This window comes from Tauraco erythrolophus, chromosome 10 (assembly GCF_009769465.1).
Source record: "Tauraco erythrolophus isolate bTauEry1 chromosome 10, bTauEry1.pri, whole genome shotgun sequence".
Classification (NCBI taxonomy): Eukaryota; Metazoa; Chordata; class Aves; order Musophagiformes; family Musophagidae; genus Tauraco; species Tauraco erythrolophus.
In genome coordinates this window covers 14,392,671-14,420,356 of record NC_141474.1, presented here as the reverse complement: position 1 = coordinate 14,420,356, position 27,686 = coordinate 14,392,671, and the positions used below count along the sequence as shown (strand labels likewise).

At 38.7% G+C, this 27,686-nt stretch overlaps 1 protein-coding gene across 2 annotated transcripts; it reads right to left on the bottom strand.

The window, feature by feature from the left end:
- Positions 1-18,824: 18,824 nt before the first annotated feature.
- VCAM1 (vascular cell adhesion molecule 1) lies at positions 18,825-26,166 on the bottom strand. Of its 2 annotated transcripts, XM_086617767.1 has the most exons (8): positions 26,103-26,166; positions 25,083-25,361; positions 24,023-24,340; positions 23,107-23,379; positions 22,189-22,452; positions 21,475-21,741; positions 19,708-19,974; positions 18,825-18,985 (listed from the first exon to the last, which is right to left on the bottom strand). In XM_086617767.1, exons 1-8 carry the CDS (start codon positions 26,164-26,166, stop codon positions 18,825-18,827), a joined length of 1,893 nt encoding a protein of 630 aa, XP_086473893.1. The 2 variants fall into 2 exon arrangements, with proteins under 2 accessions (XP_086473893.1, XP_086473894.1); XM_086617768.1 differs by lacking the exon at positions 19,708-19,974.
- Positions 26,167-27,686: the final 1,520 nt, after the last annotated feature.

Below are 27,686 nucleotides of genomic sequence, written 5' to 3'. Positions count from 1 at the left end.
AGCAATTAAATTCACAGAATATACAAGTTAGTCAAAGAAGTTACTCTGAAGTAGCATTGGAAAGCACTGGCCCCAACTGAACAGGAAATATCTACACATGCTGACAAATCTCAGACAGCTACGGTGGGCTTGTCACCAGAAATAAACATAAGCACATGGCCCCCTTATGTTTAAGTGATTTGGTGGTGCTGTATAAATATCTCTTATCAGAACAAGATTGCTAGCATTCTCTTCCATGTGGGAGAGTTCATTCTCATAGTCAAATTATCAGATATAAAACTGTAAAAGAAGACTGTGAGTTAAGCTGAACTGTTTGAGCTCAAAATAGGACTTTAAAATTAATTACATTCCATAAAGTCCTGCAAATCTTGGGCCTCCTATCCAGGCAAACCTTTCATCTTTTTATTACCCCTCACATCATAGCACTAGACTTCAAACTTCAGCCCCTCAGCTTTACCAATGATTTTGCTACACACAATTGACTTCTCAGCTGAAATGTTCTTAGCAGTACCACAAATGCTTTTTTCTCTTTCCATTTCAAAAAGTAGAAGTCTCTGGTCTCAAAAGCCTTTGAAAATAACTCTTAATTCTAATTAATTAATTAATAATTAGTTAATTAATTTTTTCTTTCTGTGTTTTTCAGTGCTAAAAAGGAAAAACTTCAAAAACCCCAAAAAGTCAGTCTAAGCTGCTGCTTTTGCTAGAGGGCTAAGAAAAGACCTATGCAGCTAAAAGATTAAAACATTCAAACGTGCTGATTTCCTTCACCTTATTAATTACAACTGGAACAAAATTTTCAAACTTGATGGACTGCTGGTGCAGAATTTTAAAAGCAACTAACTCATTTAGAAGTTTATATCTTTCAATAGGACAGGGCCTGCTCCCAGGTAAAGTAAAGAATACTTACATACCTGTACAAAGTCTTATTTCCAGAACTGGCTACTTGTGCTCCCACTGAAGTTTACAATTGCTGCAGTGTGCATAGCTTCTCTGAATTTGAGGACACATTTAAGTTTACTTTGTTGGGGTTTTTTTGGGTTTTGTTTCCTTTTTCCTTTTTTTTTTCTTTTTTCTTTTTAATCAGTTGTAAAACTTGCACAGATGAAGACAGATTTGATTGGTAATAATGAAACAATATATTTAGAATGGGTTAATATGTCCAAAAAGCCACATAATAAATAAAAATACTTTCTATTTAACCCTTTGTACTTGTAGAAAGGAATTAATGTAACTGAATCAATTATAACCACTGTCAGAGAGAAAAGGTCAATGCGATGTTGAACTAACTAGCTTTTAAAATACTTCAGTCAGCATAAATAATTTTGGAACTGTGCTTTTATAGAGATTTGTTTGCTTCCGTCTTAGGAGATGGTGACCTCCAGTACCACAAGATTTATGTCCTCTGACCGCAAGCCAGATTCCTGTATCCTGTTTGTTATTTAATATGTACTCTGTAAAATAAGCATAATTCAAATGCCTTGCCACTCAATCAAGAGTCAAGCCCAAGCCCACATTTAGACAGAATTTAGATATGTGTTTTATCCAATGATTATTTAATGATCCTGAAACAGAATCAAGAAACCTCCTTCCATATGAATGTTCCCAGCCACTCGCTTATCAGGCAGGAAAAGAGGAGAGCCTCTCTCTCCAGCAAATTGGAATAGCAAGTGATCGCTGCAATTTGGAGAGGAAAACTATTTAAATCCTTTCTGACAGAGGAAGAAGGTAAACCTGGATCTCTTACTCCCTGGACGATGTTCTAACTCACACATTTCTGAAAAGAAGGAAACCCTACCACCCTCTCACCCTGATTGTTAAGTGACTCTGCTGTCTTTCTGATGAAAACGTTGCTGGTCTCTCACACTACAAGATCACAAACAGATGGAAAGATGTCCCTGCAGGAAGAATAGGGTTTCAAACATACCCATGTACCACTTAGGTTTCAGCAGCAATCACTAAGAATTTGGATGGTTCTCTGCTCCACTCTCATGGGCTGCATGGTTAGCCTGGGAGACAAAACCCAGCCTCCCACTGCCAGGAATTCCAGTCTCAGAGCTAGTGACCACAATCTAACCATTTCTGCTTAAAGCTGCTTCTCCCTTCACGTGACTGCATGAAGTTCAAGTTTCCAGTAAATCATAGGCAGGCTGCTTCCAGGAGCCACTACTCCTCTGGACACACCAGTAGTACGGGTAAGAAAAATAAGGTCAAAATTCAGCAGAAGAAAATAAGGAAATCTCAGCAAAAACTGCACAATGTTCCAAACGATCTCATGACATATTGCAAAATCTCTGATACTTATCAGGTTTAAATTACACAGTCTCACTCTATTGACCTAAGCCTTTCTTCTGCCTTCATTCTCATTCTTTCTCCCTGGTCATTATTCACTTTCTTTGTATCACTGGTTGTAGCATGTGAATCTGTGAAGAACGGAGCAATCCAATGCCCATTTTCTGCAGACTATCAGTATTTCTAGCATGCAGATTCAGTTGCAGTGGAACAAAGTACTTATGACAAATACAATCAAATTGAAAAAAAAAAAAGTTGTCTTTTTATGTCTTGTTCATTTTTTACTTCTTTTTCTGCTTCTATTTTTATTTTCTGTGTCCTACTTTCAAGTTCATTTCTTTCCTGTTTTCTGTGCATTTCCTCACCTTCCCTCCAAATTTACATTTATTTCCCTTCTCCTCCTTTCTCTCACATTCACATCTGCTTACAGAAGCATTACGGTATCACAGTATTGTTAAACTACAGAATTAGAAGTATAGTCTGGCTCCAGCTAACCTTGGTCCTTGCAAAACCATTTTACTTCCTGCAAACTACTACAATTAGAGATGCAGAAAATATTCAAGGACATCTCTGTAAGCCCCTCCTATGGTTTAACTGGACAGAGGCTCAGTTCCCTTGAATGCAGCACTAGCCTCTGCCTACAGAGACATTTACAGTAAATGGTGGTTCACGATATCTTATGAAACAGAGGGAATACTGGAATATGAGATTCACCTTATTTCTGCATGAATAGAGGAGAGACATATTAGTTGGGTTTTTTGCATCAAACAATTTGTTCTTTAAACCACATGAAACTGAAGCAAATTAAGCTCACATATATAATGCTGTAGCTGTGCTTGAGTTTCATGCTCAAGTTCCTGGAGCCAGCTGCACATCACAGAGCCTAGAGGGGTAGGACTTTTCACGTAAACCTGGCTGTCCCCATGCCTGAGTCACTCCTCCTGGAGACCCCTTGGCTCAACCAAGTTAGACAAAGTGAGATTTAATGTGTAGACCAGCACAGATTTCTGGGAGCTCCAGCTCAAGCAAGCTCAAAAACAAAGTCTAGATGAACATGTGGTCAAATACCATTCTAGCAAAAATGGGTCCCCATTGTACACATGGAGCTTGGTGAAGGCTTGCAACTTCCCAGTCCTTAGCAAAAATAACAGTTATTGGCCCATAGACAACAGGCACCTTTGAAAGAAAGATGTTTTTCTTTTAGTTTTTCCTTTTTTAGGGACAGAATATGTTCAGAGTATGCCTAAGACTGCATCCAAACTGCTGGGAAACTGCAATGGCAATTTCACAAAATGACTTGCCATGAGATTCCTGAGGTTTCCCAGTTTCATCCAGGAAAAGAACAAGACTGGCTTTTCTCACCATAACTGTAAGACTGACATTTTAATTAAACCAAGATAGGCACAAAATCCACAAAAAAGCCCAGAAACAAAACAGATAAAACTTGATCAAATTTTTTGAACGTCAAGAAAAGTCTCTTTCCCAGCATTTTACTCCTACGTATGCTTTATCTACCCCGCGCTCGAACTACCACCATATGAGGGAGAGCACTTTTCTGCCCCAGCATCTTTCTCTTAGCAGCTACAAGTGATTTACATGAATTAAGCTTCGCTATATGCCTGTAACATAAAACCAGTGTAACAAGGCAGGATACAGGACAGGACAGGACAAGTGAAATCAATTGCTAAAAAGCATATTAGAAAAGATTGAGTCAAAAACTAGGTTTCAGGATCACTGGTTCCCAGTTCCTAGTTGCACTATCTGACCTTACAATTTTGCAATGACTGTGGAATTTGTAACTGTTGTGAAGATTTCCACACATCACTGATGGTAATGATGTTTTAAATCCCTCTAGTACAGGGTGAAAAACTATCTTTTATTTTCGTGCTAATAGATCTCTCACTATTCAAAAACTGCCTCACATACTGTTCAAATTTATCACAATTTTCTTCTCTGGAACAAAATCTAGCACCTAGCTTGTATGCTGTACCACCACTGTTCCAGTAGAGGTTTAACACTCCCAAACACACAGGATGTATTTAATGCCTCTTTACAAATAAGAATGCAGCATGAAAACAGGATGAGAGTAATTCAGAAACAACTTTCATTTATGAGTCGGGGGGGGTCTCAACTTATGATCAACTGCAATTTTGTGCCAAATTTTAGGATTTTGTGCACAGAATCAAGAGGGAAACTTTTCCAGGGAAACCGTTGCATCTGGAAAGCGTTTTGAGAACCTGGGTCACTGTGCTTCCAGACTCCTGGCACTATCATGGCTATCCTTCCACTGTCTTACAAGGTGCTACCCTGTCTCATCTCCACAACATTTCTGCAATTACAAGCATTGTGTTTGGGTATTACATGATTTTGTGGCTCAGATCATTACTTTGTGAGCATCATGGTATTTTTTAAAGACTAACAAAACAGATTTCCGACTTTGGGATGACTTATGTCTGCTGCAAAAAGATGAGAGATCAACTTCTTTAGTTACTTGTTACATTTTCAACAGTGTTGCAACTCAACCATTCAGAAAGGAAACGAATTTGTTAACTAAGTTAAATCAAAGATCAATGAAATTAAATTGCAGCTATTAGTGATATTAAAAATAATGTGTTCTACTATCAAAAAAAAAAAGCCTGATAAACAGCACCAGCTTTTACTTGAACGGTTTATGGATTTTGGTAATTAAGAGACCAAAACCTGCTCTGGCGGAGCTTTACAACTGCATGCAGATAGAGACGTTATTTCCCTCTTTAATCTTAGAAGAAAATAGTAGTAGTATTGGTGGTGGTGACAAACACACGAATTTAGGTCAGAGGATTAAATATTTGCGAGGACGGCTGTGAGTTCTCACTATAATTACCTTTCTCTAAAAGGCACAGCTGTTAGTTAACATGAATTTTCATGTTATACAGATATGTGGCCTACACCAGTTGACTTTAGATTATCATGGAAAAGTATTTCCTAAGCAACTTCTTTATGGGAAGACAGCAGATAGACAAACAGCAGCAGTTTGTAGATTTATGTTCTTGACTCATGGATTTTGACACCTAAGTTTTGGGTTTTTTTGGTGAGGGTTTTGCTGTTGTTGAGCAAGTGGGTGATAATACAAGCTGACAGGAACAGCATGTGTTCTAACCAACTTGCTGTTTCAAACTAATGCTGGGAAGCTGCTGACGTATCAATATGTATCTCTTACCTGCAAAACTGCTGAAAGTAACTCGAGCACACATTCATCTACAGTTTTAGATCGGTCATCCCCAGGTTCCTTGGGGAAAGCACCTGCTTCAGCCTGCAGGCTTTCCCCAGGGGCAGTGAACACTGAACCACCCTGACGCAGCTCACAGCCCTGGGTTTGTCTTGTGTACCAGATGTCCTGCTGGTTCCACCCAGTGTGAGTCTTGGTTTACAGCATTGCTAAGGTGGAAGGACACTGAAAAGGTGTTATCTCAGTAACGTAGGGAAGCACATACTGGATGGAGTTCATGCTGCACCTGGGATGCGGCTGATGTGGTCATAAAACAGGGAATCCAGAACAGATGTACAAGTGAGAATTTTCAAACAGGACAGGAGCAGAAGAGGTGTTTTCTATAACTATAGTAAGGACAGCAAATTCTCTCTTTTTCTCCATGCTTATTAATTAAGAACAGAATATGCTGACCTTCCCCTCACATCAGACGTCTTATAACTTCCCATAGTGAGCAAATCTATGTTTAATTTGCTTCTGGCTTATATTAGTGATTTATGGATGGCTGATCCCAAATGCCATTTGCAATAACCTGAAAGGAAAGGGATATGGCTGCAAAGCACTGCAGGACCATGGTAGGAAAGATAGAGCCATCATCAAACTCCTTGTAAGGGCTGAGTCATGTATCCTGTGTAGTCTTGGACTAGTCTCTTTTATTTCTACATTACAGATCTTGCATTTAAAAGACTGTTAACTTAAACTCTTTCTGGGAATAAAGATTTACGTGAATACACTTTCAATCTAGGATACTCTAAAGGAAGTCCTAAATGTGATTACTGAATACATTTAAAATGCGCAAGGAAATGGTGAATATTTTTCAGCCAACTTACTTGGAAAATCCAGGTCAGGCTTTATAAACATCAAAGACTTTCACAGAGAAGTTAACTGCTTTTGACTTCCTACAGGAAATTTTTGCTGCGTGACATGCTGAACAACCATTTAGATGAAGTTACTAAATCTACTCTAAGTTTCATGTGCATGTTACTAAGTAGGCAATTAACAATCACTGTTCTAAGTTCAGTAAAGGTCTCTGCTGAGTTCACCTCTATGGTTAAAAAAAAGGTCAGCTATCAAGAGTAACTGGTTTCACAGACACTTTGAATTGATAAAAGAGTGGGAGAGAGTGCTCTGTCATCGTGCTGATGATCACCACCACCAGCTTGGTCGCACTAGCCTAAATAAGAGTAAGACCCTACCGCGATTTGGATTCAGGACATGATCCAGTCAAAAATTAACCCAGTGGAAAAAAAAGGGTGGGTGGGTGAGAAATTAGTTTTCAGTAAGGAGCAGACTCTCCTTTTGACCTACCATGGGCGATTGGGACTGGAAATTATGAAATTTCTTTTGGTATCAGTCAGACTTTGTCAGCTTAAGACAATCCAAAAGTACTAGGATCTGCAAGGGATGAGATGCAGAAGAATACAAGAAATATTATAAGTCCTTTAAAGTAACTAAATGATGGAACTCCATTTGAAATAGAAAGTACCAGACTGATCATTGCCTATGAAAGGTGACATTGCACTAGAAGTTTTGGAGAGGGTGACAGAGATTATAGACATGTGAAAAGCATTTCTAATATAAACACTTGAAAGAGTGATATTTTGGAGCTTTTTTTAATTTAGAAAAGATATCAGTAAGATAGAATTGCATACATTAATGATGAGTAATAAAATGGTAGATTACAAACTTTTAGTCTTCCTGTATAATAATTCAAAAACAAGAGGACAAAAAGGAGAACTATTTTAAACCAACCAAAGGAAATACTTTTTATGAAGTGCCCGATTAAACTATGCAACTCTTTTCCACAGGAAATAATTTGAGACAGCACTTTAAAAAGAGTCATGAAACAACTGGACATTTAGACTTATGACTAATGCCAGTGATTTGGAAGAGAGACTAATTCTCATGTCTGAAGACTTACATTTAAGCAATCTATATCAGATATCAAAAAAAGCTCAATACTGTAGCAGCAGTTGTTCCTAAATCTGTCTTCAGGGGTGCTTTTTACATCATCCTGAGAAACTTTGCTGCTTATTGCCAAAGACCAGTATACTGAACTGTCTGAATGTTTTTCATTTGATCTTGTATGGGAATTACATTGCTCCCTACAAAACAAGCAACGGTATCTCATGGAAGCCTCTGTCATGCCCAGTTACAGAAAAATTTAGGTGGGGATGATCACAGGAGATCATTATGTCCAATGTCTCACTTGAAGCAAGGCTAACTTTACAATTAGATTAGGTTGATCAGGGTTTTTTCCAGCTGAATTGCAAAAATCCTCAAGGACAGAGTTTCTACAGCTGCTGAGCAACCTGTTACGAGTACTGAACTACTTTAACCATGAGTTTGTTGCTCACATACAATTAGAACTTGTCACATCTTTTGACCATAAACCCTTATCTTTTTTACTATACACCCCTAAGAAAAGACTGGCTCTCAATTTTCTCTAACCTTTGCTAAGTGGACGGATGTTGAAAGACTACAATCAGTCCACAAATACACTTTGTCCTTCTAAGATGTGGTTTTTATCTGGCAACAGTATTTAGACATATCTGCAGATTACAAACTTCAAATTATGAAACAGATTAAATGGGATGGAAAATAGGTCTACATTATCCACAAAACTTCTCATACTTTGGCTTTGAAACCTGCCGTCAGTACATTTTCCAAAAGTACTTTCTCCTTTAAAGAGGTCACAATTAAACAGAATTAAAAGTTAGGAAAGCAAATTATAAAGAAGTAAATTGATCAAGCATATTATATGAAGTTTAAGGTGTTTCTTTGTACAATTTGTGTATGGGCCATAATCTCAGGGTGACCTAGAAGATGCACTGTACTACATTCCTGCAGACTTCTGTCTGTTTCCATAAAAAACAGAGGCCTGTGGATGGCTCTTTTAAGACACTCAAAAAACATGCTTCAAGATGTCTGTGCTTGACAGTTGAACTGCAGGAAAGATACAATTGAAAGAGGTATTCATCTTTACGTACAGGCAGGGATGTTAATCTGTAGTTCAGAACTGACAGTTTTTCTCTTCAAGTGTCATAGACTTGAGCTCTGATTACACACTCTTCACAGTTTCCAACAAAAGAAGCTCTTGTTTCATATGTGCTTCATGCTGTTGGTCTATTGTTTCACATATTCATTTTGATAAATCATACGAAAAGCTACCTTGAAATTAAGTTTTTGTCATTAACAGTGGAAACAACACCTATGTAAACAATCTTTTATAAATTCTATGAGATTTTTAAAAAGTTCTATCAATTCAATAAGGTTCCCCATATTTCTCTCTCATCTGTTTTATTACTACTCTCTACCCTGTTTTATTGTTACTCTTATTTTACAGTTTAGGACATTTAACAATGTATTAGCCATTCTTCTTTAACACTCTCTGGTCAAGATTTCTACATTCCAAAACCATTAGATTCTCTCAGAATCTGAATAACTTGTATATTTTTTCTTTTTCCCCCCCCCAGGGCTGTTATGAAAAACATAACGAAGGCTTTCATTTTGTTTGCAATGAACAAGAGAAGGTGTGGTGGCTAGTCTTGCTCCTGCCAGCCCTGAACATGAGTGTCACAGCCATCCCCTGCTTCATTGTATACTCCCAAAAGGAATAGGGTAACACAAAAAAAAAGTTAAACAACGTCTCTGCAACAAACCCAAGGGGACTCTTCTGCAGTCCTTCAATGAGTCAAAACCCCACAACTTCCCTCACCTCAAAACTGTCCTCTTTTACCTTGATTTCAGTTCCTTGGAAGAGTCCAGGTCACACAAAAGAGTAAAATCCTAAATTACTGTACACCTTCTGGACAAGAAATCTTTTTAACTTTCCTAGGTGAAGAGCAATATTGTGAATTGACATAACATTCTAACCAGTGCAAAAGGGACCAAGCCAGGGTTTAAAAGATAAGCATTCATTTAATGTGATTGCAGCACTCTTCCAATTAAATAACCTCAGTTTTTATTTCAAAGAGATACAGCACAAAACCACTGGTTTTTAGAAAGTTTTAAACATTCTACTCTGTTTCAAACTCTTAATAAAAATATTATTACATCAGTAGTATGACTACCCTCCTCAAAAATAAAACCTCAAGTTTTCTTCCAATCCTCATTCTATAGAAAACACTTGACCTAATTTTTAAAGTAATTACCCAATCTGCTTACATTTGTTTTAAAAAACAATTTGAATGTCAAATATCTTTATGTGAGAGTTCTTCAAATGTAAAAGTAATTGGTTACTCATATTGTGTTAAATACAGTAATTGGCAATACAGATTGTATGCAGAATTACTCCTTAATGAGAGTCCGGCCTTCAGCTATAATTTCATAGATTCATAGATTTCTAGGTTGGAAAAGACCTTAGAGATCATCGAGTCCAACCATCCCTAATCCCCATTAAACCATATCGCTAAGTAGGTCATCCACCCTATTCTTAAACACATCCAGGGATGGGGATTCAACCACCTCCCTGGGCAGCCTATTCCAGTGGCTGACAACCCTTTCAGAGAAGAAATACTTCCTAACATCCAACCTGAATCTCCCCTGACTAAGCTTATACCCATTTCCTCTTGTTCTATCACCCAACACTAATGTAAAGAGCCCTTCCCCTACCTCCCCACCATCTTTTCTCAAGTATTTGTAGGCTGTAATCAGGTCTCCCCTCAGCCTCCTCTTCTCCAGGCTAAACAGCCCCAACTCCCTCAGCCGCTCCCCATAAGTTTTATTTTCCAGCCCCTTGACCAGTTTAGTTGCCCTTCTTTGGACTCGCTCCAGGAGCTCAATATCTCTCTTAAAGCGAGGGGCCCAAAGCTGGACACAACATTCCAGGTGCGGCCTCACCAGTGCCGAGTACAGGGGCAGGATCACTTCCCTATTCCTGCTGGTCACACTGTTCTTGATACACGCCAGTATCCCATTGGCCTTTTTGGCCACCTGGCACACTGCTGGCTCATATCAAGCCGGTAGTCAACCAAGACCCCCAGGTCCTTCTCCGCCAGGCAGCTCTCCAGCCACTCTTCCCCGAGCCTATAGCGATGCTTGGGGTTTTTATACCCCAAGTGAAGGACTCTGCACTTGGCCTTATTAAAGCTCATGCCATTGGCCTCAGCCCAACGATCCAGTCCGTTCAAATCCCTCTGAAGGGCCTCCCTACCTTCAAGCAGATCGACACAGCCTCCCAGCTTGGTGTCGTCCACAAATTTACTGATCAAATTTGTGGGATCACTGCCAAGTCCCTTCCTCCTACTGCTGACAGCTTGTGCCAAAGCTGTGCAGAGTTCTTCACACTACATTCTCTTGCGTCCCAGACATTATCTAGAAATCTAGACAGCTCAGTGTTGAAAGACTGCTCAAATTTTCTCCTGCTTTCTTCCATTTTGAAAAAAACAAAAACCAAAATAGCATAAAACAGAAACTTCAAAAGCTCCTGGACGTACCTCCACAAGATACTGAACTCAGCAAGCAGTACTTCCTTCCCTACAAACAAGGATGTTATGCATGCTGTGAATTTACATAATTTTGAATGACAAAACAAACAGAAAACAAATCCATTGCGAGTTACTAAATACAGTGAAGCAAACTCTGACTCAGGAAACTGCTGAGCTTCAAAACTGTTGGAGGCTAAGAGTGCATTTGGAGAACATATTACAATACTACAAATATTACAACATTTTTTAGGCATTAACTTTTACCTACTGCTGGTTAAAAGACTTGATCTGACCTAGTGTCATTCTTATTCTCTACATTATAGTGAACCTCATTTCCCTTCCACTGTCTTTCTACAGTTATCTTGTTACCTCCTTACCTGGGTCTGGTTCCAAAATTATGGGTGTACACACCCATAAAAGACTGCAGAAACCTTGGGGGTGAGTCAGCAGTAATCTTACCCAGTATTTACCTTTACTCCCTATTCAATCAAGACCAAGGCTAAACAGGTGCCTTGATCATAAATCTACTCACCTGTCTCTCATCTCTGCAACAAGAGGGCTTTGCTAACAAAAACCACAACAGCTTTTAGGAGGTGGATTTTCATGTCCAGAGAAGTGCAGATCTTGGAGGTTTATACAGCTCTATTCTATTGAATTGACAGTGAGCTAGACACGGGAAAGAAAAAGAAATAATCATATTTGCAGACTACTGGTAAAGTGGGCTCTTCAACTGCTTGCTAGTACAGATACTTGCTACAAAACAGGGAACAAGACAAATAGGAATTAAATTGTCAGTAAGTTTACAGATCTAATAAACAGGATATTTCAATACATTTATATTTTGAACACAGAATTTTTCAATCTATGAATTTACTTTAGCTGTGAAAATAAATTCTCCTGTATCCTACAATTTCTTTAGCTGCTTGTAGAGCACTATTCTGCCATGTTCATGCTTTTTACTTCAACTTAATTTGGGAAGAGTGGTTTATGCCAACATTGTCACAATTTCTCAAAAGAAGTGATGTTCTTTAATCAATACAAATGAAATCTTGCTATCTGCTCCATCCCTGATCTGTTATCAGCACCAAGGCCAGTATGACTATGAACGAGAACAAAAGACTTGAAAACAATGTGGTGTTGGAATTATGTTTTGTTTGCGAGAAGGAATTTTTCTTTCCTTTTTCCCAGAGCTTATCTACAAAAACTAAATTATCTCCCTAAAATGTTTATTTCTATATGTTTTTCAGATAAGAGTCCCTGAATGAATTATTCAACGGTGAAGAATCATGCTGTCTTGCCTCACTCTACTGTTGTGATGCTTGGATATATATGGAGGGACAAAATGTTTCTGAATTTAGTTTGAACGGGGAATCAACAGAAACAATAGCAGATACATTTTCAATGTAATTTTAAAAAACTGTGGGCAGTTGTGGTTTAACTCTGTTTTATATGTATTTCTGACATTGAAACAAGCAAACAAATTCATGATTTTTGGTAAGATTTTGTTGCTTGAGCCCATTAGCTGGAGGTCAAGATACAATGCCAGTAAATAACCCAAACCCATTTTCCGAAGTTCTCTCTCCAGCTGCATGTTAGAAATAGTACTAAAGGATCTAGTGCTGGATTTTTCCGTGCACACCAGGTGCCTAGAAACGTAAAAAGCTAGTTTAATCTACTAGGTTTGACCAGCTAAAGCAAAGAGGTTCTGTGGCTCAACTGGTAGCAGTTTCTCAAAGTTACATCACTTAAAACTGATAGTCTCCATCACTGTGAGTTTATGAGCCCTTAATAAATATGAAAGAACAGCATAAACTGTAACAGTCTGAAATAGGTGGGAGTGTTCAAGACATGACATCTGTGTTGGGAACATGGATTCATTCAACATCTATGGCACCATTTCTTTCAACTGCTGAGAGCAGATGTCCCATACCTGCCTCTCATTCAAAGGAAAGATAATTAAGAGAAAAAATCAACAGCATTAGGTCACAACATTCTGGTTTATAACTAAGCACAGTAAAGTGCAGTAAAGTCATTCTTGTTTCCTCATATGCTCCCTTCTGGTTCAGTTAACACATGTAGGTATAGTTTTCATTATTGCAATGAAAAAAAAAAGTCATTGTTGTCCTACTTAAAGTAAAACAAGCACAGAGTCCCAGACTTTCTGTCACATCTGTTTATAAAATACATATTTGCCTTTTTTACAGTTAGTCCTGGCACAAATCTTAGGATTTAAATCTCTAAATTCCTTCACATTGCAAAAAGCAAAAGATTGTAAGGATAAATTTCAACCTGCCAAAAATCTGGTCCCCTTGTTTCATTCACCACAAACCTTAAACATAGCAGAAACACTGAAAGAAACCAAGAACATAGTAAACAAGGGGAACTTCATACCCTTGTGTCTCATAGACACACAGGTGGCCATTCTGTGTACTTCAACAACATCAGAAGGACTCCTCAGGTGGGAAGGGCAGAGGGACCAACGGGAGAATCCCTGCTCTAATACCTGGTGGCTATGTAGGTACCTGGAACAATGTATTTTAACTACTAAAATGCCTGGTAGCTAACAGCAAATCACATCACTCTTTCTACAAGCATTTCCATTTTTCTGTTAGCGTAACTTGCATCTCTTTGGTGGCACGATATATAGCATGTGGACCCCAAAAGACTGTGAGGTAAAGGCTATTGAGCCACACAACAGGCAACAGAACAAGAGAGGTAGTTTCCCTGATATAACTGCTTCTCTCATTTCTTTTTAAAATGTGAAGTGGCCTTCAAACTGAGTATAGAGTAATGTCAAAAACTGTCAGGTTTTGATTGGTAAGCTGAATGGTCTGGGTAAAATTCAGACTAGTTGGTACAACAAAGTTTTAAATAATGGGAAAAGCTGATACAGGGATTAAAGGATAGAAAACATAATTAGTGCCAGTCAGCATGATTTTATGGAACATAGGCATTATCAGACAAATAAGATTTAAGGTATTTGGACTTACGAGGCATTTGACTTTGTATCACATAGTTTTCTGTTTCAAAAAAAAGTACTAAGAACAACTGTGAGAGACCATAATGAGAATAAGGAATTGACTTACTCTTCATTCCCTGCAGTGATTTTCTGACAAACAAAAAAAAGGCAACTGTAAAAAAGGCTGTTTATGGAAGGAGAGCTGCACAGAGGAGGAGCAAAGAAGCAAAATCACCTCTGGCACTGGCAGAAGCAGCACTGGAGGATGACATATAGATCTTTTGCCACATGTTAAAGGGCATGTTGAAGTGCTGGAGGGGATTTAGAAAAGTCTACAAGGATTACTTACCACTGTAGAAAATGCCTTATAGAGAAAGGTAGGCGTACAACAGCTCAATTTGTTTAGTTTATCAAAGAAATATGAGACGGCTTGATTACAGGATGCAATTATCTTGTGGGGAGAAAGGCGTAAAAGGCCAGACAAATTGGACTAGGAAGCAGGCCATGTATATGTAACAGAAAGGGCACAGCTAATTACCAAGGACAATGGTATATTCTCGATTTGTGAGGAATTTCCAGCCAAAATCAGATTCCTCAGAGGGGTACACAGTCTGCTCAGAGAAGTTACCTGGTCCAGGCACAGCAGCAAGTCGATGAAGCTGAATCACCTGCCGCAGCCAGAGACACCAGGTCATTGTTTGGCCTTAAACATCATGGTCAGGTCCTGCTAGTCCTCGAAACCAGGGAAGAGCCTGTCCCTGCAAACACAGGGCCTCCAGTGTTATCTCCAGCAGGACACCAGCACCTCTGTCATGGGATATATTAACTGTTCCCTCCAGAATACCTAAAAATAATTTCAAATCGTTCTTGGAGAAGTTTAAAAAATGTATCTTCCTCTGAGTTTTACATTTTAAGGAAGAGCACACCCTGAACTAGCTGCAGGGAGTGAGATTTTGCAATCATCTTTCAAAGATTGGACCAGTTGGAGAGGGTCCAGAGGAGGGCCACGAAGATGATAAGAGGGCTGGAGCACCTTTCCTATGAGGACAGGCTGAAAGAGTTGGGGCTGTTCAGCCTGGAGAAGAGGAGGCTCCGGGTGACCTTATAGCGGTCTTCCAGTACCTCAAGGGGGCCTACAAGAAGATGGGGAGAGGCTGTTCAGGAGGGCCTGTTGTGATAGGACAAGGGGTAATGGTTTTAAAATAGAGGGAGGTAGATTCAGATTGATATTAGGAAAAAATTTTTACCATGAGAGTTGTAGAACACTGGAACAGGTTGCCCAGAGAGGTGGTGGATGCTCCATCCCTGGAGATGTTCAAGGCCAGGTTGGACGAGGCCCTGAGCAACCTGATCTAGTTGGAGATATCCCTGTTCCTTGCAGGGGGGTTGGACTAGATGACCTTTGAAGGTCCCTTCCAGCCCTAACCATTCTATGATTCTATGATTCTATGATTCTATGATTCTATTATTCTAAAATCCAGGCTTGTTTTAGCATTAGCATTTAGCATTGCCCCATGGTATTGCTGGGATAAACCCCTGCTCTGAGGACACAAGGGCAACGGGTGTGCTTTAGAGTGCAACTCTATAACCTGCAAGGTGACTTTGCAGAGAAAACCTGAGCAGTCCTGTCACAGCCCTTTGCTCTACAGATCACTTTCCTTGTCATAAAGACAGGCCCAAGGCAGGGATTCTTACCCAGACATCCAGGCAGCTCTCACCCCTTCTGAAAGCGCTTGCTGTGCTGGAGCTGCTGTTCATGACTTTTTGCCAGGGCAGAGGCTTTGCATTTGGCTTGATGAGAAATAGTGCAAGAAGAAACAGTATTCCTTCTGTAATTTTCAAGAAAAAGATAAGTTATTTGACTGTGAACTTTTAACCTCCATAGGACAAGCTTCTGTCCAAATCATTACACGTCCTGGAAAATACCAGGCATCAGGCAGTAGAGGTGGACATCCCCTGGCAAGGTTGTTCTTTGTGATTTCACTGAGAGGAAGCTTGCTGCCCACACAAGAGCAATCTCTGCTAAAGTGAGCACTACAAGCTCTATCTATTCACTTAGTGTTTCTGGGTGAAAAACTAGCCCTGTTAAAATCACAGGCCAACCCATATTGACTTAAAAGACTTAATACTTAATGGAGACCCTGAGAAGGCAGACGAGCCATGCAGACTCGGTCTGCATCTGTATCACAAATACTGGCAAAATCAACAGTGGAGAGGATACTGGGAACCTGTGGAGGAATTTCCAGGAAAGACTACTCAAGCACCAAAGTGCTGTTGCAAGATGACTCCTTTTTCTCTCCCACTCATCTTTCCTCTTTTTATTCCTTCTAAGGGACTACAGGAGAGGAAAAAACAGCACAGGAACTGCTAAGCGCCTTCTCCAAGGAGGCCTGGCCCGACACCACTCAGAGAAGGCACAGGAAGGCACGACATACCTTAGCGGGTCTCACCAGTCACCCAGCTACCCTAGTATGTCTCCAGCAGTGGGAGACACTATTTCAGGAGAGTATGCAAACCTGGCTACTTTCTGCAGTATATTCCCTGAGGATTGCCTGGCATCAATGGACATTGGATTAGGGATGTTATAAAGTACATTTCTGCCTATTCCTCTTAGTATTTGTATATGGACTTTTAGTTCATTATTTTTTCCATTCTCCATTTGAGCCAATTGATACTGTTATCCTCCACAACATTCTGCAGCACCTTCCAGTATTTCACCATTCACTGTGTAAAGCAGTATTTTCTATTATTTTCATTAAACCGCTCTCTCCTTAGTTTGCATGCCTTGCAGTTCTGGCATTGCATGATTTAGCAAACAGCAGTTCCGCATCTGTTGTTTGCTGTCAACTGCCTTCAGAACTTGGAAAATGTCAGTCACATCCCGTCCTCCTTCAGAATTCTCTCTCCAAACTGGAAAGTTCTGGGCATTTTCATTTTTCCTGTTTTCCAGTCCTCTTTCTCTGGATCTTTTCTAACTATCCTTCTTGCAATACAGATACCGGAACTATACACAGTAGGCAAAATGTGTGTGCACCAAAGTTTTGCACAGTGGAAAAATCATGCTTTTTGGTTTGTTCACAAGACAGCACTGAGACAGGCCTGACATTATTCTGAATAAATCTGCCTGGCACCACCTCCAAGAAATTTATGTCATGGGCTTGTCAAAGCTCTCCTCCTCCTCTGTCTTCATTCTTTTCTTCACCCTCCTACTGCATGCTCATATTCCTCCAAGCCAAGTCCACACTGCTCTCCCATTTTTCTGCTACACCCCCACTTTCCAAGCCTCCCTTTCCAACTGCAGATAAGCACAGGACCTTGCATGCACTGATTTACTGTGCACAAAACACTGCTGAACATGCTATGAAAAAAATAAGGGCGATCTGCACCGCTGTCTTTTCCCACAGCTAGCTACCAAGAGACATCTGTGTTTGCATTGCTGTTGGGGTCAGTTGTTACCATTTATATAATGTAAAGAAACTATTTTCACATATCTCTGCTTGACTTTGTGTGTGCAAGTTTGAGGGAGCCAAGTCCACCTTCCTGTGCCTAACAGTGTCTCAGGGCTGCTGAGACTAGATGCACTTCAACATCTCAGCTACAGTGCCTGCACCTCTCGCAACCTTGCCTTCAGCACTGAACATCACCAACTAGATGAGTAAAAGCAGCACTGCTAGCTAGGAGAAAGGATGTAAGGGAGAGCACCATCAAACTCCACTTCTCCTTCCTCCTCATCTTTGCCTCTGCACAGAAGCCCACTATTTTCACAGCCATTTTGCCAGCACTGGAGAGAGTGTGCAGCGAAAAAAGGTGCCAGCGAAAAAAGGTGAAGCATGCAGGCATTGGTTGTCTATTACAAGGAAAGTTGTCAGGCAAGTGGTTTAGTTTTCCACAGAGAGCAGCTTGGTAAGGGCATTTCTTCAGGAAACAACTTCACCATCATTGCTGAGGCTGCATAGATTTTGCCTCTCACCCTTGCCTACGCCCTTAGGTTGCTGCCTGCCTTGCTTGTGCCTTTACAGCTAGGGCCTCTCATGACATTCAAATCTGCTGTTGCTAGGGATAATAGTTTGCAATGGTTCCTTCCATAGGAATGTATATTCTGACACACTCTTAACCAAGAATCACCAGGGAGATCTAGTCAAAGAAACCTACTGGTAGGTTATATTCTAAATGATGGGTCTGATTTGGCTCATCATGAAGTAACAGAATTCTGACATTGATTTGAGCATGGTTAAACCCTACAAAAACACCTCAGCTGTCCTAAAACTAACTAGACTATAATCCCAGACATTTTCTGAATAATATTTAAAATAAAATGTTTCACAAATGAGCCTTGAGATCTTAAATTAATTTAAATTAATTAGAAATGCATAGCCCAGCAATCATGTAACTTCACTGAAGGTACAGAGTTTATGGTAGTATGACTGAAAAGAGAAAATTTCCCAACATCACCACAAGCACACAAATTATATTAAAAACATTTACTCTACAGAATAATACAAAATAAAATATTATCATCTGATCAGCTCAAGTAATGCTGATTTATATCTTTGAATTAACAACATTTCTCTGTACAGCTGCAGTAAGACTGCAATTTTATAAACTGATATTTGGTTGAACATATTTATAACACAAATTATACACTATGTACAAACCTAGTTCTCCAAGGAACTCTTTGTTCAGCATGCTTCAACACAGAAGTGATTTACCAATCTCTAGGAGAGGATACTAGCTTTCCCTTTAATTTAAATACTGAAATACTTATCGAAACATGAAAAAAAATCCATTTGCTATCACATGGCGATGTTCTTAGTCTCTTATCATATGTTATAGAAGAGTAGAACCAGTCACAACAATAAATAACATTGCTTATTATGAATTTAGACTTATGTTCATGTGATCACACTTTCAGCCTGAGTGCTTTAACAAGACTATATGATCCATTTATCTTTGCTTTTCTTGACACGTAGAACAAAATTGCAGCTACAGGTACTGCTATTGCTGCTACACAGGAGAATGCAACAATCAGTGGTATCATTTGATCTGTTTTTTCCAATCTTCCTGAAAATGGAGACAAAAGGAGAAAAAAGTTGTGTAAAAACTGATTGAAATAAATACGTGTATATTACTGTAAAAGCAGTGTTATTAATGACCTTCATTTGGAACACTATTTCTCTTTTCATGGACAAAGCACATTTCAAAATGTTTTCCTTATGCTTTTTTCTTTAGTAACTCCATATTACACACTTTAATTCCTAGCTACTATCTCGGTCTTGAATCTGCTACACAAGTTCAAAACTATCTGATATCATCTACAACGAAGAATATCAAGGCGTTCATAAAGAATACAAGAGGAATATCACGTATTTTACCCAGGAAACATTTCAGGACATTCCCACCTCCTGAAAACAACTCTTCGGGAGAAGGTCATGTTTAAAAAGCTCAATCTTCAGATTTTTTTGTGAAATAGAGTTTTCTTTGGATTAGTCTCAGTGTTTGTGCATGTGGACAGAAACGTGGATAGGATCCGCCTTTTTCTGGCCCTATCCTTAAAGCTACTGCACCAAATCAGCCAAGAGAGACAATAACATCCCCACTGAAAGGAGGTTAAATACAGCTTATTCTCACAAGGTGCTCTACTATTTGGTTTGCTTTGCGTTGGTTTTTAGGATAACTGCAGTATTGTTGTGCAAGGATCAGCCATGAATTAGTTGTGTTCACCTTGACACAAAATTCATTAGAAAGTACAAACAAAATAAGTTTAAGGCAATAGATCTACCTACCTGCAACAGCTATATCAATCACTTTGATATTGTTTCCAACCTCATTGAAAACATCAAGCAAATATCTGCCTGTATCATTTTTGGTGACATTGTAGAGTACAAAGGTTCCATTCCTTGATGGCAGAATAATTTCTTTCTTCTGATGGGCTTTTCTCAGGACCATCTGTGATGGTGGGTTACTGTATGCACTACATGTAATAGTGACATTTTCTCCTTCTTTAACATTTTCTGATGGATATACTAACACAGTAATATTTTGAGGAGGAACTGAAAAGAAATGCAAGACAGGATTTAGCAACAAACAGAAGCAAAAAGCTCATGAAGTATCAGCAGCTTGTACACACAAAGTACTAATCCAGTAAATGGATTCACTATAGTATTCAAGCACATAGCTTTAGATACTACTCTGTCACTAGCTGTCCTTCACACACTGCAGTCAACAGCAGCTGACAGAAAGAACATTTTATAAATTGTTACAGTATGTTGTGTATCTTTTACATTATCGGAAGCCTTTTCTTTTTTTCTTATTTTAAATTATTTATTCATTTGAGTTCATGAAAGGGCACAGACCAACAGACCTAGAGGTTCCTGTCCTCTTTCGACAGAAGAGAAATAGAAAAGGCAAAGGAAGGAGTCCTGGAACAGTATTTTTTTCACTAGGTTCCACAATTTTACATCCTGTTTTCAAAGGTGGAAGTGGAACTACAAAAAATTTTGAAGCAGCAATTATTTTGTGTGTCTGCCATTTTGGACAGAAGTTTTCATTAACACTAGGATCATTCCACTTATCACAAGAACCTGTGCAATTCATTTCATTTTTTTTTAAGACAATTCTTAATGGAATTGAAGTGAAGATATCATTCACAAAACAAATCCTAATATTAACTGCGTACATTAGCTACTTTAACTAATCTTTGACATAAAGTGCTATGTGCTGAGACTGCTTTCCCAGTTCATTAATCATATGCATTTATATGTTCCTGCATCCTTTAGCTGGGCCCTGTCTAGGGTATATTTGCTATCTACTGTTTCAAGGATTGTGATCCCATCACCTATTTTCTTTCAGAGAGTACCCTGAACAAATGTAACATCTGTAGAGGTGTAAGAGATGGTGACACTTTCTCCTTGTATCACTGCGCTTGAAGGGAAAACTGAAAGTGTATTTTTTGGTGCAGTTACAAAAATAGTAAAGAATAAGGAAGAGAGATGGATTAGTGGCAGAAGTGATCTCTAAGCTATACGCTGTTGCCATGCAATAGAGAAGCAGCAGGGCTAAAGTAGAGAAGTCGGCTTAACATTGCACACAGGTTGAGGATTTAGCATTTGGTATAGCTTAAATGCAGCTTGCGAGAACAGGAAACAGAGCCCTAACCTAAAGGAGAGCCAAGGGGCTGTAATACAGTCCCTCCACAGATAAGTTTTAGCGTGTAGTTTCTCTTTGAATCTTTTGTATGTGGGTATCTGGATCCTCCACTGAAACCTATTTGGAAGAGAATATAGGCACTGCATAGCTTCTTTGCCTCATGCGTACATTTGCTCAGAAGGAGTGATGGAAGCTCAACTGACATGAGAACTTTGCATAAGCTATCTGTACTAAGGCAGATTTCACTCTTCATTGTTTAAAGCTTCCTAAATGACTTAATGACATTAGGGCTACCTTTTAACTCCATTGACATCAAAGACACAATTCCTCTGTCCTTCACAGAATGATATCTGGACCTAAAATATATAAAACAGAAAAATTGTGTTCTGTCTTGTTCTACTAACCTTGAACAAGTAATTTCACAGCTTTTTCTTCTTTGCCAAATTGGTTGTAAGCTTCACATTCATAAAGCCCCAGATCGTGACTTTTTATGTTCTTTATAGTTAATGTTGCATCTTTAAAAATTTTCTCAGACTCGCCGGTGGCTGCCTTTTTCTTCCAAGAGATCACTGGAGCTGGATTACCAGAACTAGTACAATTCATCGTCACAGTTTCTCCTTCTTTAACAGCAGTAGCAGGGGTAACAGAGATCATGGTATTCCTTGGTCCGTCTGAAAGGAAGAATCCTGTCATTAATAATCACTGGAATTTTAGAGATGGATCCAACACGTCCTACTGGATAACAGGTTGTCAGCTTCCCAAAGTTAAATCTCTTTTTTCATTCTCAGAATAAGTAAAACACACAGGATCAGAGCTTCCATACAAACTCTCTATAGTCTAAACGTACTAACTGATTATTTCTAACCAAGAATGTTAAGAAGGCAGATCAGTTTCTCACTCACTCAGATCCTGACTTAAGACTGCCATTACATTAAAGATTTAATATCTTTCTTTTGCTCATCAGCACTGCTCCTTTCTCTGGGGAAGAGCAGAGGACTATGCTGATTTTTTTCTACACACAGGGTTTTGTTTAGTTTGATGGTTACATTTGTCGACGAAATAAGTGGATAACTAACTAATTATTTTTAAATGATTGGGAAAACATTACATATACGTACATGCCACAGTAAGTGTTATTTCACTTTTACTTTTTCCAAACTTATTTTCTGCTACACATTCGTAGTCTCCTCCATTTAAGAATGTCACAGATGGAAGGAGAATTCTCCCCTCACTGTAAGGCCCCATGTCTGCACTGTCAGATTTTCTCCTTAAAATAATCTTGGGAGGAGGGTTACTTTCAGCAGAACATTGTATGGAAACATTTTCTCCTTCTTGAACTGTTGCAAAAGGCTCAATGGAGAGTTTTGCAATATTTGGAGCACCTGCATGACAAAAAAAAAGGCTGTTATACTTATGCAAAAGTACTAAAGACAGAGAGGGTTTTAAGAAAGCATTAATTGCTCGCCCAAGGAACTGTTCATTTTGGTTTTGGCCCAGACTCTGAGAATTTTGGGTCTAATAAAACAGTAATAACAATTATGATAATAATAATACTAATAACAACAACGATTTACCAAATAGTTTTTGCTACTAAATGACTACTAAATTTACTACTAATGACTACAACTACTGGTTCAAAGAAGGAGACTGTTATGTCCCTGTGAAATTGGTATGTACATTATCCAGTGATAGTTCCATAGAATTCTGTGATTCTATGATTAGCATTTCAAGGAAATATCAGGTGTTTCCCCTCCACCATTTTCCGATTCTTTTATCACTTTGAGAGTTACATTGCAGGAAATGTATGAAAGTATGCATGTACAACTGCAGTACAGCTAGAATTAGATGAAAATTAAGCACAGAAATGAAAAAGACAGCCCATGAAGAGCAGCAGTAAATTGAAAGCTAAATCCTGAATACGTAAGAAGGAAGGCCCCATAATTTCCTGATTTTCAGTGTTTCAGCATCCTCCAATCCAACAGGCAGCTGACAGTTGAGTACTGGATAATACGAGTTAAATTCAGGAAGACTTGTACCTTGTATAGCAATGTCCACAGTTGCTTTCTCTGTTTTATTAGTTACCAGATTAATTACTTCACAAATGTACAGTCCTGAATCAGTGAAACGGGCATGGGGAATAGAAAGGACATTGTTTTCTATCAGATGCTGAATGCTTTCATCAGCCAGATGTTTTCTCCAAACTATTTGTGGTGGTGGATTGCTCTCAGTCACACAAGTGAGTTTTAGAGGGTCTCCTTCCATTGGTGAGCTGCCTGGAGAAGCAGTAATGATAGTATTTTGCGGACCAACTGGAAGAGAACAAAATAGAGAAGTTCAGTAAGTTAATGAAGAATGACACGTATATTTTTAACTCTAGCTTCTCTAGAGGTACATTTCACACAACACCAAGAAAAAATGAATAATGTGTATTCCAGTAACACAGTGGAACAATTTTTCCAGACCTGATAAGACACTTAGCTTGCAGCTCTGAAAGCTAAGCTAGACAAAATGTGTACATGTTTTTTACCTTTTTTTTTACTCTTATATTTGTCTCCCTATTGTTTGTGACTATAATTTTGGAACTGCTAAGCATTGAATGGCAATTTAAAAAGCAATTGTTTATCTGCATGTTGCCATTTTTCTTGTGGTCTTTACTTTCTGACTGAGCACTAGTGCCCAAGGAAGAGAGTGGAAGAGGAATTACTAAAGCATTGCCTAACTTCTGTCATGAAAAACAGTGGGTATTTAATGACTCAGTGACTGTTACTGAATACAACAGAATTCAGCTCAATACAACAGAATTCAGCTGAATACAATAGACTGTCTACCTAAATAATATAGACAAGAAAGGCAGATTACAAATGATTTATAGCACACGCTTTATAAACCCATTCCATGAAACTTAACATTAAACAGGACTTGGTGTTAAAGTCCTAGAATAAAAATACTTACAGTTTGCATTCAGCTTCTGAGAAGTTACTCTTTCTTTGGGTTCAAAGTTCATATTAGCAATTGGTAACTTGGCCACACAGGTAATCTTTTTCCCAATATCTTCAGCTGTGGGCTTAAATGAGTATGTCACAGTTTTGGTCTCTGTATTTGTGCTGGCATCTTCATAAAAATTTGCCTCATGAAGAATATGTTCCTCTTTCTTTAGGAATACTTCCAGGTGATCAGAAGGATACACATCAGGAATTTTACAGATGACAGTGACTGGTTCTCCAGCAACTAAGGATGGGCTGATTTCAATGATAGGATCACTGGGGAAAGCTAAAAGAATAAAATCAATTTCTTTAGTGTAGCAGAGATAAACTCTAGGGTCAACATAAAAGCAAGATCCAGATATCAAATATCTTGAGTTTAGAGGTGTTCAGAACATGACATTATGCCAACTTTATTACAAGACATATCTTGATATGAAGACATACAGGTCTTTTATAAACAGTTCACATACTAACAGGAATTATATCTGTATAATTGTTGAAATATGATCACAAATGATCTAGTAAGATCCAGCAAGGCACCTAGGCAGCGATACAGCTGCCTGAAATAGAGATTCAGAGCAATCCATACATTGCTGGTATCCTGTTTTCTGTGCTGGTAGGTTTAGACATCTGAATCATTCCCCTGCAAACTAAAAAGGCTTTGATTAGGTGCTCTGCACTTGGCAGGTTTCCCAAATACATCCATCTCAACCGCATCGGCTGTTTGCTTTTTTCCCCAGCTCTGTGAATGTTTTGCGGAGTCTATGTTTTGGCTTTTAAGAATTATCAAGAATAAGAATAAATAAGACCAGTATGTACTACCTTAAGTACACAAAACTAAGCAGAAAGGGGTTGAGGAGGAGTTCGGAACAGACAGATACAGGAATCTAACAAGGAAATATATGTTGAGCTATAGCAGACTCACTATCCTAGCATTATCAGTTAACTACCAACCATGATATCTGAAAACAATTACTGACTTTCAACTGACTTGTACTACTTAAAGAGAACTTTACATTTTTACTTACAGTAAAGTTCAACTTTGATACTTTTCTCTTTTTTCTCTTTCTCATCACAGAAGACAGTACACAGATAATCATGAGAATTCACAATGCTAACTGGATTCATAGTCAAGGTAGAGTATGTCCTGTGGTTCTTCACTGTTCCTCCAAGGGGGCTGTCCATCTGTGTTCTCCAGGAAAATCTTGGTGATGCACAGCCAGTAGTATTGCACGTGAGTCTGAGTGTTTCTCCAATTTGTGCAACAATGCTGTTAGCAGGTATAATCTCCATTTCAAAAGCTTTAGCTACAATGGGGAGAACATACATAAACTCAGCGGCATTCTCAACATTTATTTTCCCATTTCTTCTCACGTTCTACTGTGACACGAGGTCACTACTTTTCAAGTCACTCTTCAGTTGAGTGGAGGTTAAACTAATAAAGCTCATACAGTGGTTTACATCACCAAAATACCCCACAAACATGGTTATTTTTGTCAAAGATAATACAGACTTAGATGACTCTAACAGACAGTTTTCATGTATAAAATGGCATAAATCTGATGCTGTCAGTGAAAATAAATTCATTGGCACAATATAACTTTCTTTTTTTTTGTCAGTTGGATCTGGTTCTAAAACTCTGTAATATTTGAGGGGAGAGATTGCAAGTAAGATAGCAAGGACACAAGGCACAATCACCTTCAACAGGACATTTAGTACCAAACTTGACTGTCAGGGATGACAGTAAAAATCAAACATACAGTGATATACTGCAGTTGTCTCCTAGACTGTCTTTTAGCAAACTCAATAAGAAAAAGACTGTGTCATTGCAGAGCACAGAAAAGCTCAAAGTAAATATCAAAAAAAGCATCCTGACATTTTGACAGAGTTACTTAATTGGCAGTTGTATTCACTGAAACATAAAAGCAACTAGAACAAAGTGAAATACAGATCAAACAGTAAATTGTAGGTCAGTTTACACTTAACAAAATTAAATGCGAAAAACAAAATTAAATAAAGCAAACAACCCCTCCCACCCCTCGACTTACCAGTCATTAACACATTCAAAATTATTAGCACAGCTTGGCTTGTTCTTCCCATCTGTTTTAACATGTGTAATTGCTGTTACTAGGTAAGGAAAGTAAATTCAAAAGCCTTGCTGTCTGTTTTCTGTGAAGAAGCACAGTGAGATCCTGCTGCTCTGCAACAGTTTATTAGAATGGAGCCAGGGCACTCTTTAAAAAGGCTCTCCACGGAGGGGAGTGGGAAATCCCTGGACGGGGAAATCCAGAGCAGGGAGGAAGAGGTCCCTATCGGGCCGTGCCAGCGGGCTCAGCGCCCTCTGCTGCTTTTGGTAACGCAGAGTTTAAAGCCCAAGAAAACAATAAATAAGAACATTTGTCATCATACAGTGCCTACTAGACCTTAAAAGGCTAAGTCAAGACATGGTCCTGCAACAGCTTACAAAATGAAACAATGTGGGTAATTCCAAGTAATGGAATGGCACTGTATCTCCGATGGAAACGTTATTCAGGTATGCTTTCAGTGCAAATATTTTTGTAGGGCTGAGTCTTGAGAATACTTCTAAGAACGCTCAATTCTGAAAACAACTTTACCTAACTCAGTATTCCCTCTGAAAACCGTGCTACCAGTTTAAGAGATAATGTTACTCACGTTCCTAAGTATTTTGATCCCTAAAAATGAAGAAATAAGTCAGATAACAGAAATCTGGAGATCTGACTTGATCAGCTTGAATCAGGCTCACTCTGTTTGGCTGAACTGAATGAACTAATTTTCCTAATTCTCCTTTAAAATGTCTCTAAAATGTCCCTCTTTCAAGATGCTACTGGTATGCATCACATTACTGATATGTCTCTCGGATGTCTTGTGTCCTGCTTGTGTACAATTGAAATACAGCGGTTGATAATACAACTCTGGGATTATTTTCAGCATTTGTTTTCCAGTAGGTATACAAATCCAGTTTGGAATATTTCCATGGACAACTATTACTGGCTAATATAGCGACAACATTATGAAAAAAGTAAAACAACATTTTCAGTGTTTAATTTTAAATTGGGAAATGCTATGAATTCAAAAAATTGGTAAAGGTTTCCAAATCTCAATCGTTTATTTGTTCAAATACTCAAGTAGTTCATATTGGTCAATTATGAACACTAAATAAAAGCAGCAAGAAATTAAAACCAAAACATATATGTTTTTAAAATGTCTCTGGCAAATCATTTGGTATGTAACAGTTTGGTCATTTGATGTCTATGAAATATTGTCACCATACAGTATATTTTATAAACAGCAAAGATTCAAATATCTAGTAAATGAGTAATAACTTGGAAAAACAAAGGCTAAAGTTAACAATGCTGTAAATGCTAAAGAAATTTAATTGCTGAAAAGCTGGCACTACATCAACATAATGCTTTTTGAGTCAAGCAGATTTTATGGTTAACAATCTAATGCTAGTTCCAAAATACCATGTTCAGGTGAGAGTAGTACCAGAGGACACAAGGTTCCTGCTGGCCTACAGGCAGCGTGTCTTCTTTGGGAACTACTTTTTTCTGCATCTTCCCTGACTGCAGCTGCCCCTACATTTTCATCCTCATCAAATGATAGCCGGACAG

Excerpts from the sequence above, each read along its gene's own strand:
- VCAM1 (XM_086617767.1), bottom strand. The coding sequence starts at position 26,166 with ATGTTAAAACAGATGGGAAGAACAAGCCAAGCTGTGCTAATAATTTTG. Across the intron at positions 23,380-24,022 it reads TCAGAAGCTGAATGCAAACT|TTGGTCCGCAAAATACTATC; the intron begins GTAAGTATTTTT and ends GTTCTCTTCCAG. Across the intron at positions 22,453-23,106 it reads TGTGGACATTGCTATACAAG|GTGCTCCAAATATTGCAAAA; the intron begins GTACAAGTCTTC and ends TTTGTCATGCAG.